Source organism: Peromyscus leucopus, chromosome 2 (genome assembly GCF_004664715.2).
Source record: "Peromyscus leucopus breed LL Stock chromosome 2, UCI_PerLeu_2.1, whole genome shotgun sequence".
NCBI lineage: Eukaryota > Metazoa > Chordata > Mammalia > Rodentia > Cricetidae > Peromyscus > Peromyscus leucopus.
Genome location: NC_051064.1, coordinates 52,682,631 through 52,702,499, shown reverse-complemented (window position 1 = coordinate 52,702,499; position 19,869 = coordinate 52,682,631). Strand labels below are relative to the sequence as shown.

Genomic DNA, 19,869 nt, shown 5'->3' with positions numbered 1-19,869 from the left:
CTAAAAATCTTATTTATTTGTTTGTTTGCTTGCTTGTATAAGTCTTTTGCCTGCATGTATGTATGCATGCATACCTTACACCCTCATGTCAGAAGAGGGCACAGGATTCCCTAGAACTGGAGTGACAGATGGTTGTGAATTGCCCTGTGGGTGCTGGGAACTGAAACCAAGTCCTCTGGAAGAGCAGCGAGTGCTCCTAATAACTGAACCATCTCTCCAGCCTCTATTTATTTATATAATACTTAAAATTCTTTAAGAATTTCACACACAGTCCGGTGGTGGTATCACATGTATTTGGGAGGCAGAGGCAGGAGAATCTCTAAGTGTGGGGCTAGCCTGGTTTACAGAACAAGTTTCAGGATGGCCAAGGCTACACAGAGAGACCCTGTTTTGAAAAACAAAGAAACCGGAAAGGAAATTTCATACACACTGTATTTTGATTATATCTATCCTTGATATTTATTTACTGTCTGTGTGTGCGAGCTCCCATGTACACACACACACACACACACACACACACACACACACGCATACATGGAAGTCAGAGGATAACTTGTGGAGTTGGCTCTTCCCTTTCACCACGTGGGCTCTGGGAAGCACACTCAGGTCACGAGGTTCGGCAGCAAGTGCCCCTACCCACTAAGCCATCTTGCTGGCCCAAATATGCCCTTTAAAGTTTGTTCTGGGACTGGAGATGGTTCAGCAGTTAAGAGCACATACTGCTCTTCCAGAAGACCCGAGTTAGTGCCCAGCACCCATGTCAGGGGCTCACAACCACCTGGAACTCCAGCTCCAGGGGATTCAATGTCTCTGACCTCTGAGGGCACCTATAGTCATGTGCATACGCATACATGATTAAAAATTTAAAAAAAAAGATTAAATTTAAAAAAAATTAAAAACTATGTTTAAAAGGGTTTATACCAATCAGCCAAACGTGGCTTATAGGTTAAGAATGAAGGTGTTCTTGTGGTAGAGGCCGTATGGCCAGTAATGAGGATAAGAAGCTACATAAAGCCTAAGGAGAGGCAGCTGGCAGAGGCTGTCTCTGCTCTGGACACTGTCACGGAACCACTTCTCCTGGCCAGTGACTAGCTAGCCCGTGCTGGGCAACCCAGTGTCTTTAAAGCCAGCATGTGCTCTCATGGTCAACTCAGCTGCATTTCTTGGTTGTAACCAGATTTTAAATGACAGAACAGGGTTAGAGAGATGGCTCAGCAGTTAAGAGCACTGGCTGCTCTTCTAGAGGACCCAGGTTTGATTCCCAGCACCCACATGGCAGCTTACAACCCCATCTGTGACTGCAGTTCCAGGAGATCTGACGCCCTCTTCTGGCCTCCACGCACACCAGGCATACACATGGCACGCAGACATACATGCAGGCAAAACATTCATACACATGAAATAAAATAAATTTCAAAAATTTATTTTACTATTACTGTGTGTGTGCATGTATGTATGTGTGCATACAAGTGTGCTATGACATCCATGTGAAGGTCAGAGGTCAGCTTTATGCAGTCAATTTTCTCCTTCCACCTTTTACGTAGGTTAAAAGGATTAAACTTAGGTTGTCAGGTTTGTTATGGTGTCTTTAAGCTGAGCCAATTTCGCCAGCCCCTGGAAGTTTTTATTGTATGCTAATTTTAACGTAAAAGTGCAAGGTGGTAAGAGAAAGCTTCTGCTTCTTGGACTGTATTTATTTTGAGAAATGAGACTAACAGAGTTTAAGCAATCAAGCATACATTTCTGACTGGAACAAAGGACGCACAGGACAGAGGAAACTTACCTCATGCTTGCCCATGCACCACTTCTGAGTCAGGAACGTACAAGGGGGACACTTCTCCTCACTATGACAAGAATGATACACTGCGAAAACAGAAAAATAACTTCAGAGATATTTCTAAATAAGGTCACGGATAAAAAAAGTGTTATAAATGGTGTGCGATTTCGGACTTTCAAATCCTAGAGTTTGGACTTATTCTAAATGGTCACAGGAAGTACTGGCTTTGTATCTGAGTATTGGAAATGAACACCTGGGGCTAGGAGGATGGCTTAGCAGTTAGAGTTTGCTGTTCTTCCAGAGGACTCAGCTTTGGTTCCCAGCACCACGTTGGTGGCTCACAACTGGCTGTAACTAGGGGAGTGAATGTCCTCTTCCTGCCTGTGCTGGCATCCATACATGCAGCAAATACACACAGACATGCACATGCGCACGCACACGCACACACACACACATTTTTAAAAAAGAAAGGCTGGAGTGCGAGAAAAGGTTAAGAGATGGGAAGAGGCACGACAATTCCAGAAACAGGTCAGCCTTCCCATGATGCCCAGGGGACAGCCACCTGGTCTGACTCTTAGCTAACTAATGTCCAGACACCTGTCATCTATTCTGTGTCAGATGCTTCTGCTGTGGGATGCACAGACAGCTCAACACTTAAAATGGCTGCGCTTCCAGAGGACACAGGTACAATTCCTCGCACCCACATGGTGGCTCACAACCGTTTGTTAGTTCGGTTCCAGGGACTGATGTCTTCTTCTGGCCTCCAGTCACCAGACATACAAGTAGTGCACAGACATTTATGGAGGCAAAATATCCATTTACAAAATAAATTTTGTAATGATTTAAAATGCTTCTACTGATTACTTTCAGTGCCGTGATTAAGGAAGTCCTCTATTCTGAGCTTCCTATACTCCCTCTTGTGTTCTAGGTCTCCGACACAAGGCTGGCTGGCTTGGTACTGGGCCCAGCTACATGTATAGGTATTTGACCACTGTTCTCTCTCAGGAACACAGGACTCCAGTAATGGGAGGACTTTTTTCATTCTCCTAAGTTCCCTCTGACTGACACCACAATTTATAAGTTTTAAAGTTCTTACTAAGGATACTAGCCAGCAGGATTTGGACATTGTCTGTAATTCCTGCAAGCTGGTGGGAACTGGCCTGGACACTTCATGCTGGTATGACTACAAGAAAGGAATTTACAAACCAGACTGGGAAGATCATTCTAAGTTTCCCAAGAAAGTGTTTCCACTTCATGATCAATTTGCTTAGTTCTGTTTTACTATATTAACTTAAAAAACTGAGAGCCGGTCATCTAAAGTTCAAATCACACAGCTAGACTTAGTGTAGGTATCAGCTCTGGTGCCTTGAGTTGTTTCACAGGGGTTAATAAATCAAACAATGTACCTGCTGTGTATCAGTTTGTCTGAGATTGAAACATTCTACCCTAGAGGGAAGCTCCTTAAGCCAGAGGGTAAACTAACTCCAAAAAGTTTCAGGAAGTTCCTGAAACTGACCAGATTCACTAGGTCCCTTGGTCCCTCCCTCCTTTTCAGAATAAATAATAAAGACAGCAGAAAGTCACTCTCAGATAAGCCAAGCTGCAAAGAAGACCTGAGACCAGACTAGCTGCCTGGAGGAAGCTTAGAGCAACTGAGGCACCTGGAAAAAACACTCTCCAATATGTTGAGCTTCCTGAAGGTTATGCAGAGTGTTCCAGGTTCCCAAATTTTTGTGCTGGGGTGGCTATGTTGATTCAGCTGTCACTGAGTCATTTCTGTTCCTGTAAGTAACATCAATAAAACTTGCTGGTTCACCAAGTTGGACTTCAGTGGTATCTATACTTTGGTCTGTTGTGGGCTCCCTATCTGGGGGAGTGGATTTATGTTTTGTGTCTCCCCAGGAAGTCTTGTCACAGAGTAGCATCTAATATGATCTGGGACAAGAGTTAGCAATTAGGTTGGGTAGAAAGGGAAGATGTGATATGATGTCAAGTGGTTTTTTGGCCTGGTATCTATAATAGTTTATCAGAGAAAAACTAAAAACAACTTAAATATCCAGCAACATAAAATGGGACTAGAAAAACAGAGGCCTATCCACACAACACAGCAGTTCTCAAACTATGGGTTACGACTCTTGGGGGTCAACTGACCCTTTCAGAGGGGTTGCCTAAGACCATTGGAAAACAGATATTTACATTACAATTCATAATAGTAGCAAAATTACAGTTATGAAGTCACAAAGAAGTAATTTTATGGTCAGGGTCACCAACCATGGTGAGGAACTATATTAAAGGGTCAAAGCATTAGGAAGATTGAGAACCACTGATGTACCAGGTCACTCTATCGCTATTTTAAAAATCAATGTTGCTGGAGAGAAGGCCCAGGGGTTAAGAGCACTTAAGTTCTTCTGGAGGTCCTGAGTTCAATTCCCAGCAACCACATGGTGGCTCATAACCATCTGTAATGAGATCTGGTGCTCTCTCTGGCCTACAGGCAGAACACTGTATATAATAAATAAATAAATCCTAAAGAAAATTACTGTTGATTCCCAACATCTACATGACAGCTTACAACCACGTGTAACTCCAGTTCCAAAGGATCCAATACCCTCTTCTTTAGTGGACACTGCATGCAACTGGTGTCTATTCTAAAGACAACATGCACAGGCAAAGCACCCACACACATAAAAATAAAATTCAACAGTCTATATCGGAGAGCAGGTAGCTCAGTGGATGAAGATGCTGGTCACCAAATCCAACAGCCTGCAATTTATCCTCAGGACCTAAATGGTAGGAGAGGACTGATTTTTCTTGCAGGTTGTCCTCTGACCTCTACGTGTGCTATGGCACATGTATGCCCACTCTAGTACACACGTGCATATTCACGAGCACATATACATACAAATAGAATTTAAAATAAATATGTATGTGAGAAAATACAAACTGGTATTACATTGTTGACATATGGTGGTGTATGTTTGTAACCTCAGCACTCAGGACACTGAGGCAGAAGGTTCAAGAATCTGAGGCCAGCCTGGTAAGACATGGCAAGCTAGAGGTCAGGCTGGCTACAAATTAAGACTATCTCGATCCCTTTGAAAACAGCCCAACAAACTACACTGTTAAAAAAAAAAAGATAATAACAAAAAATAAGCAAGTTTAAAATCATTACATTCAGTTGAACCTCACTTTGAGTCTAAGAAAAAAGGCAAATATCTATAATATATGTGTATGACATATAGGTGCACAGACACATAACTCTAAGAAGGTGAATGTGGAAGGCTAGAGATGTGGCTCAGTGGACTAGAGTTCAGTTCTTAGGACTCAAATAGACAGCTCACAACTCCTGTAACTCTTAGCTCCAGGGGTCTGACACCCGCTTCTGCTTCTGCGTACACACACACACACACACACACACACACACACACACACACACACACACTTAAAATAAATCCTTTTAAAATGCTATCATAGGTGAGTTAATATCAACCTTTTGACCCAACTTTTAAAAAAGATTTACTTATTTCATGGATATGAGCTCTATCTGCATGTATGGCTTTATGTCAGAAGAAGGCATCAGATTCTACTAGAGATGGTTGTTAGCCACAGGTGGTTATGGGGAACAGAACTCAGGACTCCATAAAGAGCAGATGGTGCTCTTAACCACTGAGCCATCTTTCTAGCTCCTTGACTTAAACATTTTTTAAATTATTTTATTTTTATGTGGTGTTTTGCCTGCAAGTACATCTGTGTAAGGTGCCAGATTCCTGGAACTGGAGTTAGATAGTTGTGAACTACCATGTGGGTGCTGGGAATTGAACCCGGGTCCTCTGGAAGAGCAGCCAATGTTTTAACCACTGAGCCATCTCTCAAGCCTGACTTAAATTTTGTATAATTTAATTTTACTTAATCAACATATTGTATCTTTAACAAAAACCAAATACAAGATTTTTTATTATTATTATTTTTACTTATTTATTTGCTGTGTGTGTGTGTGTGCGCGCGTGCATGTTATGTCATGCGCATGGAGATCAGAGGACGACTTTCAGCAGTTGGTTGTCTGTCTACCATCGGGTCACCAGGCTTGGGAGTAAGCACTTTCACCTGCTGAGCTAGCTCACTGGCTTTAACTAAATTATTTTTAATTCTGTGAAAACAATGTTCAGTTTTGAATATGTATCAAAAGTAGAGGCAACAAAGGAAGAGAAGTCTCTGAAAGACAACAAGCTAGGGTTTCTTCCAAACTGTGGGATGTTCCTGACAGCTACAGGTCTAAAGAAATGTGCATGTTGTCAAGTCACAGACACAAGATACACCTTCACAGAAGCAGGGGAGCAATGGCAGTTAACCCAGAATGGCCAGAGTACTCTGCACAGCTACACAGCACATTCTAAACCACTGGGTAGGAATAAGCTGTGAGGTGTGGCAACACATGGGACTCACCTGGATGGTCACATTCATGGACTCTGGCACAGGTTTGGGTACACTCAGGAGGCCTAGTCCCACAGGGAACTGGTGGGTAGATCACAGAGGCGCCACAGTGGCAGGTTAATTCATCAAAACCTGAGGGAATGGATGAAACAAGACAAACTTTCCTGAGTTTGGGATACACGTGGATGTAATAATTTGTCGTTAAGTAGCCTCCCGCCGAGTTCTGGGGTTGAATGCAGGGTTTTGAACTCACACACTTGCTATCCTCTTGCCTCTGCCCTGCTCTTCCCCATACTGTCACTATAGGAACATACATACTACCATGTTTGGCTAGGAATAACCGAAAAGTCTCAACATGGTTAAAATAGTAAGGCTTAGGTTAAAAATTTTTTATCAATCTAAGCAGACCAATTGCTCAAACTATGCCAAGAAACTTTGTTTTGTTTTTGAGTCAGGGTTTCTCTATGTAGCTCTGGCTACATGTAGTCCTAGAACTCACTATTTGGACCAGGCTAGCTTCAAACTGACAGAGATCTGCCGGCCTCTGCCTCCAAGTGCTGAATACAAAGACATGGGCCACCACACCCAGCTCCAGAAACTAACTATACATCGAGTACTCACTGGCTTGCCAGCAGGTCTGACAGTTCCCTCGGTGACAAGGCTCTTCACACCGATGAAGGCCACAACGGAGTTTCCTCCCACAAATCAAAGGACACTTGTGCTCCTTATCCTAAGAGGAGAAGTTTCTATTAGTTCACGATTTTTCCTCCATTTTACAAACAAAATAAAGACAAAGATGTCCACATTTATGAATTAAAGGACTGTGGGAAGGGCTTCAAAACCATCAAGGAGGGGGAGGGGGAGATAGGAAAGACACAAGATTAGTCATGAGGAAGACACTTATTGTAGCTGAATATTGCGTGGTGAGCTCCTGTACTGTCTCCCTGCTTTTGTTTGAATTTTCTGATAATCAGAGAAAGGCTTTAGGTTTCCAAACATTGATTTACCAACCTTGGTGTAACACTCGACACCATCACTGTTCACTTTGTCAAGACAAAGCTTTTCATACACGTGTGTTATGCACACAGGTGTGGGAATGGTTGGAGGCCAGAGGCCAGCCTCAGGCGTCATTCCCAAAACACTCTCATCTCCTCTGAGATAAGGTCCCTCATGAACCTGGAGTTCATCAATGGGCTAGAACAGCTTGCCAGCAAGCTTCAGGGCTTCTCCTGCCTATTTCCCAGCACTGGTAATCAAGCTCCAGGGCTTCTCCTGCCTATTTCCCAGCACTGGTAATCAAGCTCCAGGGTTTCTCCTGCCTATTTCCCAGCACTGGTAACCAAGCACAGATCACCATGCCAGCAATTTTTTTTTACAGTGTTGGACAAGCATACCCACTTCTCTTCAACAGACGTTAAGTTAATTAGGAAGACAGTGGAGAATGCTGGGTAGTACAGCCAGTCCTGGTTTTCTCCTAAGAGCTGTGCTCTCCACCCTTGTCTAGAAGAGGTGGGTCAGCAAAGTCTTGCTTCCTCAGACTCAGCCTTCCTGGTCCTCCAGCATGCCCAGCATTTTTAGTGTGTGCAAGGGTTCAAACGCAAGTCCTCACTGTAAGGAAAGGGGCCAGTGAAAGAAACCCACCCTGGCCCTGAAACCAGAGCTAATGAAGGAAACCCACCCTGGATCTGAGACCTGAGCCTGTGAAAGAAACACTTTAGCCCTGAACCCAGAACCCAAGAAACATACTTTGGCCCTAAAACTAGAGCCAGTGAAAGAAATACGCCCAGGCCCTAAAATTAGAGCCAAAAAGCTAAAAAGGGCAGTGAAAGAAACACAGAGCCAACTCTGCCCCTATCAGTGCAACTCTGAAAAAACCAATCCACAATCCTCCTATCCAAGCCCGATATAAGCTCCCCAGCCTGTTGAACTATGGATTGTCCTTTCACACTCTGGCAGAGGCAGCCACTCTCCTGGACTCCTCCTTCCCAAATAAATCTCTTTCTTAAAAGTCTTGGGTGAAGATCTCCATTCGCCAGTGCTGAACAAAAGACCTTGCTGAGACTTTCCCTTAGGGTACTGGGGGAGGCGGGGCGGGATAAAAACCTTGCTGAGCCGGGTGGTGGTGGCGCACGCCTTTAATCCCAGCACTCGGGAGGCAGAGCAGGCGGATCTGTGAGTTCGAGGCAGCCTGGTACAAGTGAGATCAGAAAGGCGCAAAGTACACAGAGAAACCTGTCTCGAAAAACAAAAAAAAAAAAAAAAAAAAAAAAAAAAAACCTTGCTGAGACATTCCCTTAGGGGGCTGAGCAAGGCTGAGCAGACAAAGTAACAACTTTTCATGGAGCTGGAGGAGATTGCTACATTTCTGCAAAGGTAAACCCTTTAGCAGAGTGAAGCAGAAGAAACATCTTGGGCCAGAGAGAAGAAGCAGAGCCCTGCTGGGAAGTCTTAAGGGGGTGCAGAGCAAAGCTCAGCTGTAATGGCTCTCTCCAGGAGAGGAGCAGGACTGCTACATCCTTTGGGAAGCCCATGCCCCACTGTACCCCAGCTTCAGGTATAGCCCGACTTCCCAGCAAGTCAGGATACCTCTCCCTCCAGAGCTCTAACACTCATACTCATGCCTGTGAGGCAAGTACTTTACTAATTTAACGATATCCACTGCTGTAAAATATAATTTTTTTTCAAAATATAAATTTTTAAAGATTGTTGTACCAGGTGTCATGGTACATGCTTTTAATACCAGCACTTTGGTGGCAGAAGCAGAGGTAGGCAGATCTGTGAATTAAAGGCCAGCCTGGTATACTCATCTATATAATAAGTTCCAGGCTAGCTAGGGTTACATAGTGAGACCATTTAAAAAAAAAAAAAAAAAGAACACTAAAGTTTGTATGCATCTATACATAGACATGAATATATATACATGAATATATAAATATATATACAAATATATATTTACACTACCTTGTTATTGTTATTATTCTGCCTTGTTTGTATGTATATATATATACATATATATATATAACCATGTACATATACATACATGTTGCCTTATTTATATTATTATATGTATCATACAGCATCTCATTACATATATATGTATACACATATAGATAACACAATACCAATGTCAGGTAGTGGTCCAACATTAATTCTACAGAAACAATTGTTTTAAATAAATGAAACTTGTGCCTTTAAAAAGTGCCATAGTCAGCCAGGCATGGTGTCTTTACACTAGTAATCTCAGCACTAGGAAGACAGAGAGGCAGGAGAATCCACCCTAAGTTCTAGGCCAGCCTGTTCTACAAGGCAATTCAAATTAGTCTGGTCTTCTACAAGGCAAGTTCTAGGCCAGCCTGTTCTACAAGGCAAGTTCTAGGCTAGTCATCCCAAAGGACCACTCTACAGTTGTTTTGGGAGCTGGCTTTGCAGAGGTCCATGCTTGGTCCTCGGCTTCCACGTCAGGCGGCTTCCACGTGCCTGTAATTCAGTTCCAGAGGGGCCTGACACCTCTACCTTCTGCAGGCACCTGCATTCATGTGTACTTACGCCATACTGACCAACACAGACTCACACCCACAAAACTAAAAAAAAGAAAAAGAAAATCTCAGAAAGAAAGAATAAATAAAGCTTCTTAGAACTGGGGTCGAAGGCCTTCTCCAAGTCCTCTTCCTCCTCTGTGCCAGCGGATGCTACTAAAAGCCTTAGGCTGTGTCTGCTGAGTGCGCGTGGGGGACTAGGAGAGGTCTGACTGCTGTTTAGTGGCCCCTCCTGTTGGTTGCTAAATGTGGGTCACATTCCAGAGTGCGGAGGATTCCAGAGGAATGGAATCAGATGACACCAACAACTGCTAAGTCCACTTACCACACAGCATATCTCGTTACATTTGTGCCGTCCACACAATCGTTTCTTGTTACACCGCTTGTCACACATAAATGTAGCATCTGTTACAGCCAATTGAAGAAAAAAATAAACATACAAAGATGTGAACATTCATTCAATAGATCTATGAGTGATTACAGGCTGAAGAAACACAACTGTACTACTGTACATAAATTACTGATGAAAATGCTTTAAAAATACTATTTTCACTTGTCAAAAAAAAACCCAAAAAACCAAAAAAAACCCAAAGCTGATTAATACATGATATGGGTAAGGATGCAGAGAAAAGGTGTAATTATTCTTCGTAGATGGAGTACATACGTATCTAACAAAAATTCAAATGAGCTCTAGAGATTCACTCGGTGGTAAGGTGCCTATGGAGCCTGTTGAAGGTCCAAATGATCCCTAGCATCACACACAAAAGAAAAGATGGAGGGTAATTCCATGTTTTATATATACTTTCTAAAGTAACTAGAGAACTGGTTAGCTCAGTGTTACAGCACTTTTCTAGAATGTGTGAGGCCCTGAGTTCAAGCCCCGCCAAAAAAAAAAAAAAAAAAAAAAAAAAAAAGCCGGGCGGTGGTGGCGCACGCCTTTAATCCCAGCACTCGGGAGGCAGAGGCAGGCGGATCTCTGTGAGTTCGAGGCCAGCCTGGGCTACAGAGTGAGATCCAGGACAGGCACCAAAACTACACAGAAAAACCCTGTCTCAAAAACCAAAAACAGGCCGGGCGGTTGTGGCGCACGCCTTAATCCACACTCGGAGCAGAGCACGATCTTGTGAGTTCGAGCAGCTGGCTACCAAGTGAGCTCCAGAAAGGCAAAGCTACACAGAGAAACCCTGTCTCGAAAAACCAAAAAAAAAACCAAAAACAACAACAACAAAACAAGGCCAGGACACCTAAGGCATACACAAAAGGCAGAAAACATAAATTGGACTCAACAAGACAAAACACTTTTGTGCATGAAATTGAAGGACGCCATAAAGAGAAGAAATGGCAACACCTCACAAAACAGAAACCTATTTTCACATTACACACCTCACAGCATCTAAGATCCAGATATAGAAGGACCAAGAACCCAAATGACTAGGAGAGATCTTTCCCCCCAGAAGACACACAAATGGCCATAAGAACATAAGGTGTATAACATCACTAGCCATTAAGAAAAAGAAAATCAGGCCGGGCGGTGGTGGTGCACGCCTTTAATCCCAGCACTCGGGAGGCAAAGCCAGGTGGATCTCTATGAGTTCGAGGCCAGCCTGGTCTACAGAGTGAGCTCCAGGAAAGGTGCAAAGCTACACAGAGAAACCCTGTCTCGAAAAAACCAAAAAAAAAAAAGAAAATCAGAACCCCACCCATTTTACATTATGACAGCTATAATTTTTTTTTTTTTTGGTCACTGTGTAGCCCTGGTTGGGCTAGAACTTCATAAACCAAGTGTGGTGGTGCACATCTGTAATCCCAGTACCCAGAAGGTATAGGCAGCACAAGTCTAAGGCTAGCCTGGGCTACAGAGTGAGACCCTGTCTCAAAATAAATAAAATCCAAAAGTTTAAGTTATTTAGGGGCTGAAGAGATGGCTCAATGGTTAAGATCACTGACTGCCTTTCTAGAGGACCTGGGTTCAATTCCCAGACCCCACATGGCAGCTCACAACAGTCTGTAACTCCAGTTCCAAAGGATCTGATACCCTAACACAGACATGCAGGCAAAAATACCAATGCACACAAAATAAAATAAACAAATTATTATGGGGCTGGAGAGATAGCTCAGAGGTTAGGAGCACTGATCGCTCTTCCAGAGATTCTGAGTTCTCCTAGTAACCATATGGAGTCTCACAACCATCTATAACGAGATCTGATGCCCTCTTCTGGCATGCAGGCAATGTGCAAACGGAACACTATATATAATAAATAAAATAAATCTAAAAAAAAAAAGTTATTTAAGCAAAAACTTGCTTGAAAACTGTGCACACAGCTTGATGTGGTGATGCACACCCCTTTTTTAAAAATTTTTTTATTTAAAGATTTATTTATTTATTATGTACACAGAAGAGGGTGCCAGATCTCATTATAGATGTTGTGAGCCACCATGTGGATGCTGGGAATTAAACTCAGGACCTCTGGAAGAGCAGTTGGTATTCTTAACCGCTGAGCCATGTCTCCAGCCCCTAGTGGTGCACACCTTTAATTCCAGCACTCTGAAGGCAGAAACAGGTTGATCCCTGAGTTTGAGGCCAGCCTGGTCTACAGAGCAAGTTCCAGAACAGCCAGCATTACACAGAAAAGCCCTGTCTTTAAAAAAAAAAAAAAAAAAAAAAAAAAATCATGACGGTAGAGATGGTTCAGTGGTTAGGAGCACAGTCTGCTCTTCCAGAGGACCTGGATTCAATTCTCAGTACCCTCATGGCAGCTCACAGCTGTCTAGAGCTCTAGCTCTAGGGGATTTGACACCCTCACACAGACATACATGCAGGCAAAACACCAGTGTACAGAAAATAAAAATAAAAAAAAATCTGGGCATAATGGTGCATGCCTATAATGCCAGCATTCAGGAGGTCACTCAATTATACAGTGAATTAGAGGCCAGCCTGAGCATGAAAACCCCATCTAAAAATAAAAAAACAAACTAATGCGTAATTTTATAATGGCATTCATTATTCCCAGTAGCCAAAAAGTCGAAATCACCTAAATAGATATCAGCTAATGCATGGATAAATAAAAAGCAGTGTGTGTGTGTGTGTGTGTGTGTGTGTGTGTGTGTGTGTGTGTGTGTAATGGAATATTATTCAGCCATAAAAATGTCAACCTTCAAAAAAAAAGCTAACTAATATAAACCAAGAAGAGATTATACATCGTATAACTCATGATTTGACTTCTCTGTTGTTACTTTCAGAACCATCCTCATCAACACTGCTCTCCTTCTAACCAGAACAAAAGCTTCCACTTTGTGCATACCGTCATCTAAAATGAGTTTTAGGGTGACTTAGACAAGACTCCACGATGCTTTCAAGACAGAAAGGTATAGAGTGGGCAATCAGGATCAAAGGCTAAAGAAAACCTGAGTTTCTGTAGCTTTAAGACACACTCCAGACCAGCTGGTCCATGAGTGTCTGACCCACTCTCTGGTCTCGGCTTCCCATCTTGCAGTAGGAATGCTGGAATTATACCACATCTGGCTCATGTGGGCTCTAGGATTAAACTCAGGTCACCAGGCTTGTGTGGCTTTGCCAGCTGAGACAGCTCAGCCTCATTTTTATTTCAATATAGGAGACTATACAGGGCTATGATGCAGGGGGGCCTGAACTCGCTATGTTAATAGGCTCAGACAGGTTTCAAATTCTCAGAATGCTGGACTACAGGCATATACCACCACACCTGGCTTCAATTAATTTTTAAAAAGTATTTCAAAGTAAGCAGTAGACATGAATGTATTTAGCTTAGCTTTTTTTTTTTTTTTTTTTAAGAAATCTACTAACTAGAATTCAATGTCTGATTTTCCCCTTTTACCGTAAAAGTTACAAATGTAACAGACAAATCTTCAAGGTTTCTCCATTGAATTTTGACAAACACATAACTCATTATTTTGTGAACACAGAGGGCATTATCTTCATTCCAGAAAGTCTCTTGTGACCCATTACAGTCCATACCTTCACTCTTAAGACTGGTACATGGAAGCTCCTACAGAAAAAGGAAAAGAAACAACAGCTACTTTAGGAGTAATTAAGATGATCCCCGCAGAAGAATACAACATATAACACTGCTATTCACCATCTCCAGCCTGGAGCTAGCCCAGTCATGGCAGTGGGCTTCACAACAATAGGACCCCTAATTGCCTGACTTTTCATGCAATACGATTCCAACAATCTTTGTGGTTTGGTCTTAACACTCAGAGCCGATTAGGAATCATGAAGTCTGAAAAGAAAGGGGTGGCTAAAGGTATCAAACTGAAGAGAAATAATTGCCTGACCAGGGCACAAACAGCAAAATCCATAAAAAGAAGATATAAGAATGGAGAATCCAAGATAGGCATGCTGGTACACATCTGTGATCCCAGCACTCGGAAAGTATGGTCAGGACAGCCAATTTCAGGATAGCCAGGCAACATAGTGAGACATAGTCCCAGCACTAGGGAGGCAGAAGCAAGTGGATCTCTGTGAGTTCGAGGCCAGCCTGGTCTACAAAGTGACTTCCAAGAAAGGCACAAAGCTACACAAAGAAACCCTGTCTCAAAAAAACAAAACAAAAATAAATAAATAAAAAATAATAAAAAAATTCATTTTTAAAAATTAAAAATAAGAGCTGGGTGGTGGTGGCATACACTTTTAGTCCCAGCATTCAGGAGGCAGTGGCAGGTGGATCTCTGAGTTTGAGGCTGAACTACAGAGCCAGTTCTGGGATAGCCAGCCAGGGATACATTGAGAAACCCTGTCTCAAAAAACAAAACAACAAAGACAAATATTGAAAACAGGTAATAATCTGCCATCATTTAACATAAGGGCAAACAACTAACATGCCTCTGAAAATACATAACCAAGAAAACACTATTACTGTGGTTTCAACTCTACGAGAGGACCCCCAGAGGCTTACCACATGCCATCTGTTGCGGCATGTCCAAGTGGAACATGTGTGGTAAGGCTGATGGATGGGGACTGCATCAGTTCAGGAGGTGGAAGGTGCCCGCTGCCTAGGAGCTGCATCTGTACTGGGCTCATTTTGTAAAAATGGCTCTGACTTACAAAACTGGCTATTGGAGCTGCAAATAGATGTGAAGTGGTATATAAAACTGAAGTGCATGCCTATAATCTCAGCCTCTGGAGGCTGAGGCAAGAAGACAGCCTTGACTTCATGGCTAGCCTGGGTGGTACAGAGAGGTACAGAGTGGGCTACAAATTGAGACCCTGTCTCAAAAGAACCAAGTTCAAACCAATAAAAAGAAAAGAAACAAAATAACATCCCCAAAATTTGCTTTCATCCCATTATAAGAAACATTTTGTGAAAAATTCATGTAGCCAGGCATGGCAGTAAGTATATGACTTTAATCCTAGCACTGGGGAGGCAGAGGTAGGCAAATCTCTGAATTTGAGGCCAGCCTAGTCTACAAAGCAAGTTCCAGAACAGCCAGAAACCCTATCTTAAAAAAACAAAACACACACACTCAAAAAAAAAAAAGAAAAGAAAAGAAAAAGAAAAATCCATGTGGTTAAATGAAGAGGCTTCATACATGCTAAAACATACTCTGTCACTAAGCTACACGCCCAACTCCTTCACAGTTAATATGGCATTTACAAAGTATAAAATCATGCTGCAAACCGACATTTGCATCTGCTGTGACTTTCAGAAAAAATACCTCATAAGCTTCACACAAACTAAGTTATATTACATTTACTTTTCTTTCTTTTATTTTTCCCTTTCATTCTGCAGCTTATCCATTAAGCTAACTATATCTTCAAACTTATTTGGGAATCAGCAGTTGGACCTTGGCTACTTTAATAAAAGGAATCAACTGTTGAGGTCTATCTCCACTGCAACCTATGCTCTTCAGAGGAAGTTCTGATAAGCGCAGAAATGACTTCCTGGTAGAGGAGAAGGACAGCTCATTACTTAGAAGGCTCCATCCCAAGACAGCCATGGAAGACTGCATACCTTTTCCAGTTAGAGACAGAAACGGGTACTAAAGCCCAGCTCCAAAATGCTCAGATGTCACTTTGTAGCCCAAATCCCAATCAGACTGACTACCCAGGATTGAAATTAGAAACTGAATTCTGACTTCTGTACTTGACTCTCAAGAGGTACTGTGTAGTCAAATGCCATTATTTGTCTATGGTTTGTGTCAACTGGCTAGTCTAAGCATAGGACACAGAAGCAGGCTGGCCACACTGGATAGTCTTAGGGGCACACAGTATCCACAGAACTCTGGAAAGACGGGCTTTATAGGTTAGTAAATCATACCAGTATGACAATAAACATCGGAACACACAAGCTTGCATGAGCCTTCCTGGCTGGAGTATTCTCTGTGCACTGTCAGCTACTGAGAAGGCAATGCTATCCCGACTCCACGGGGAAGGACAAACAACAAACAAAAGCTTCATCTGGTCCTTTCTTGGATTCTCTCCTACGTTTCCTCTACTGACTAATTGTAATCTGTGTCCTTTCCTGGTAATAAAGCTGCAACAACTGGGCTAGAGAGACAGCTCAGTGGTTAGAGCAATGACTTCAATTTCCAGCAACCACATAGTGGCTGACAGTCATCTATAGAAGGATCTGATGTCTTCAGGATGCAGGTGTACATACAGATAGAGCACTCATACACATAAAACAAACAAATCTTTAAAAACAAGAAAGAAAGAAAAAGGAAAGCTGCAACAATGTCAGTGACAGTTTCCAGTGAATTCAAAGAATCACCAAGTTACCGCGCTGTGAGCGGTCCTGGGGCCCAGTGACCTGCAGCTCACATGACAATTCAGCGAGCCTGTTGGCCACTTTAGCAGCTATCTAAACTCTCCAGTGAGGAGTTCCGTGGGCTGGGTCCAAGTCCCACTTGGCTAAATCCCAGCAGTCTGTGCCTTTCTTCACATCTGTACTGGGTAGCACTGCCTCACCCATGACTGCCTCTAAACTGTGGGTGCCACAACCCTGAAGGTTACCCTATCCTAAAAATGGCGCATAGTGGGTACATGTGCCAGTGTACGTCGGTGGACTTCAGTGAATCATACACTGGAGTAACACGGGGTTACTTTGGTTCTTCCTCGCCCACACTCACCATGTAAAAAGGTAATGATGACAGCGATTCTAACATTTTTAAAGGTTTACCTTTGTTCTGAAAGAGCATCTGCAGGAAATAACTGATGTGCGAGAGCATGGTCCACAGTCTCCTTCATGGCAGAGCTTTTCACAGGTATGGATGAAATCTTCAATAAAAAGGGAGAGAGCTGGGAGTGAAAACTGCAGTGACTTATTGTGATACTTCCAGACTCACTACCAACACTGTTTTTTCACCTCTACTCCCAGTAACTCCAAAAATAGAGCTGAGGGAAGAAGGATGTGGCCAGTGCTTCTTCCTCGGCTTCTCTTCATCCAGGCTGGGCACTTTCAGAGAGAGCCTAGCATCGGTCACTAGAATATGTTTTGGTATGAACACTGCTTACTGAAGCAAAGCATAGATCTCCTGACCTTTGCTTTAGGTCCCAAGTGTTCATATTAGATTCAGATCTCCCTAGAACTGAATCACGCATGACTTTGATGAAATGCTCTGGGATCTCAAAGTTATCTGGAGATCATAGATAATTCTAAAGCCACAATCAATTGAGACTGTTGTCTGTATAGACACGGACAGTCTACATTCACCTGATAGCTAACTAAATTTAGGGTCAACTTTTTTGTTTTTTCCTTTCTTGAGACAGGGTACTATGTAGCCCAGATGGCCTCAAACTCTCAATCCTCCTGCCTCTTGGCCTGAGTGCTGGGATTACAGTTGTGTGCCACCATACCAGGCCCAGGACAAGTCCTTTTTCAGAGGCTCATGGGAAGTTAACCACGGTTGCTTTCATGTTTACAGTGCTGATATATTCGCAGTCCAAGTTAGTGTCTCTCTCTCTCATGTTCATTTTTTAAAATTCCACTTTATTTATATTCAAGCCAGTTGTAGTGACACACACCTTTAATCCCACCACTCACAAAGGTAGAGGCAGGCAGTTTGAGGCTAGCCTGGTCAGAGAGTGAATTCTGAGGTAGTCAGAGCTACAGAGTGAGATCTTGTCTCAAAAGAAACCAATTAATTTATATTTATTATTTATTGTGTGCGATGTACACACATGCCACAGTGTATGTACAGACCTAGTTGGTCTTGAACCCAGAGACCTGCCTGCCCCTGCTTCCCGAGGGCTGGAAGTAAAGGCATGTACCGCATGTACCCCCATTTCTTTTGGCCATGGTGGAGGTCAGAGGACAACTTGTAGGAGTCAGTTCTCTCCTTCCACCACGTGGGGCCCAGGGACTGAATCAAGTCACTCGTCTGGGCAGCAGTACTTTAAACATCGGGCCATCTCACCATTCCTATCAACAGTTCCTTCTAAAATCAACTCAACTGTTTGCTTGTTGGTTTGTTTGTTTTTGAAGACATGGTCTCACGTAGTCCATGCTGGCCTGAAAAAATACTATGCAATTTTGGATAACTTTGAACCGCAAATTTCTGCCTCTACTTCTCAAGTGCTGGGATTACAGATATGTGCCACCATACATGGTTTGTGTGGTGCTGAGGATTGAACTCACAGCTTCACTCATGCTAGCAGCCCAAGGGGGGGGCGGCCGGAAACTTATACTATCTTTTATAATTACTTTCTAGTACTCTATTTTTTTTTTGGGGGGAGTAGATTTGAATTTCCATTTGTGTTTACTTGCTTTTAGCCTGCAGAATTACTTTTACTATTTATTGTAATGAGTCCTTAGGTTTTGCTTATATCACTTTCAAAAGATTGTTTTGCTCCATGTCAGAGTCTAGGTTAGAGTGTTCCTTCTCTTTCTTTTAGCACTTTGACAGTGTTACCTGCTTGTGATGTTCTCTGAATTTCTTCTGATGAGAAACTCAGAAGTAATCTTCAGGAAGGAGTTCTTTCGTATCTCATGACCTATTTTTCTCCTGTTGCTTTTGAAAACTGTCTCCTTGTCTTTGAATTGCAGTATTTTTATTACATGTCTGGGTGGGAATTTCTTTGCATGGAGGACGTTCTTGATGTATAATGTTTTCCAATAACTGTGAACGTTTTCATACATTACTCAAGCATTTTTCTTTTCCTTCCAACCTTCCTCAGTCCCACTCTAGGAATACTAATGTGTTTAAAGGTGTCCCACGTTTCCATGAGGCTCTGTTCAGTTCTCTTTTCTTTATATTCTCCTGTCCTTGCTCGTTTCTTTCTAACATAAGGTTCCGAGTATCCCAGAATTACCTCAGACTTGCTATGCAGCTGAGACTAATGCTGAACTTCTGATTCTCTTGTCTCCAATCCCCAAGGACCATGATCAACAGGCTTTAAATTCATTACGTAATCAAACACGGCTTGGAACCCCCAATCCTCCTGTCTCCATCTCCTGGTGCTGGAATTACAACCATGCACTCCACATAAAGTTTTATGAAGTGCTGGGGATCAAAATGATGGCTTTCAGCAAGTTAGGCAAGCACCTTAGCACCTGAGTCACACTCCAGTTCTCCTCTCCCCTTCTCTCTCTATTACTTGGGACTGAAAGCAGGGTCTAATGTATATGCTAGGTAAGCACTTCACTGAGCTATTCCCCTAGTCCTATTGGCCATTCTGCTGTTAGAACAAATCAATTGTTGAGTATCTTTAATGAACTCTGTTGTCAAACGTTTCAACTGCAGAATTTCCATTTGATTCTTTCTTGTTGTTTCTAAAGCAGTCTCAATACACAGCCCCTTAGAATGGCCTCTACCTGAAGATCCTCCTGTCTTAGTCTCCTGAATGCAAGCACCATTACTCCAGACATTTGTGTTTTGTAGGTTCTCTCTCTCCTATATCTTAGGCTGGCTGAAGATAAACTCCTAACTCTCCCTTCTACTTCCCAAGTGCTGGGACTTCAGGCGCACTGTCCCATGCCTGGCTGCAGCTCCTTTTCTTGACCGACATTCTGTTTGATGTGACTCTGCCTTCTGCCTTCTTTTCCCCGTGTAACCTGGTTTCCTTTGGTTTAACGAGCACACTCAAATGTCCTAACTCTCACGTCTGGTGCTCTCACAGGCAGTTTCTGTTCCTGCTTTCTTTCCTTG

General features: G+C 42.7%; 1 protein-coding gene and 1 non-coding gene across 3 annotated transcripts in view; both read right to left on the bottom strand.

Annotated features, from left to right (window-relative positions):
- The window catches only part of Nfx1 (nuclear transcription factor, X-box binding 1), a 69,974-nt gene that overhangs the window by 21,542 nt on the left and 28,563 nt on the right, over positions 1–19,869 (bottom strand). For both annotated transcript variants that reach the window (XM_028884046.2, XM_028884048.2), the window contains exons 10-15: positions 16,902–16,999; positions 13,739–13,769; positions 10,070–10,149; positions 6,830–6,938; positions 6,221–6,340; positions 1,784–1,863 (exon numbers count right to left, since the gene is read on the bottom strand). In XM_028884046.2, coding sequence (XP_028739879.1) covers positions 1,784–1,863; positions 6,221–6,340; positions 6,830–6,938; positions 10,070–10,149; positions 13,739–13,769; positions 16,902–16,999 — 518 coding nt within the window. The remainder of the gene's footprint in view (positions 1–1,783; positions 1,864–6,220; positions 6,341–6,829; positions 6,939–10,069; positions 10,150–13,738; positions 13,770–16,901; positions 17,000–19,869) is intronic.
- LOC114703295 lies at positions 7,648–7,769 on the bottom strand. Its single transcript, XR_003736116.1, has one exon.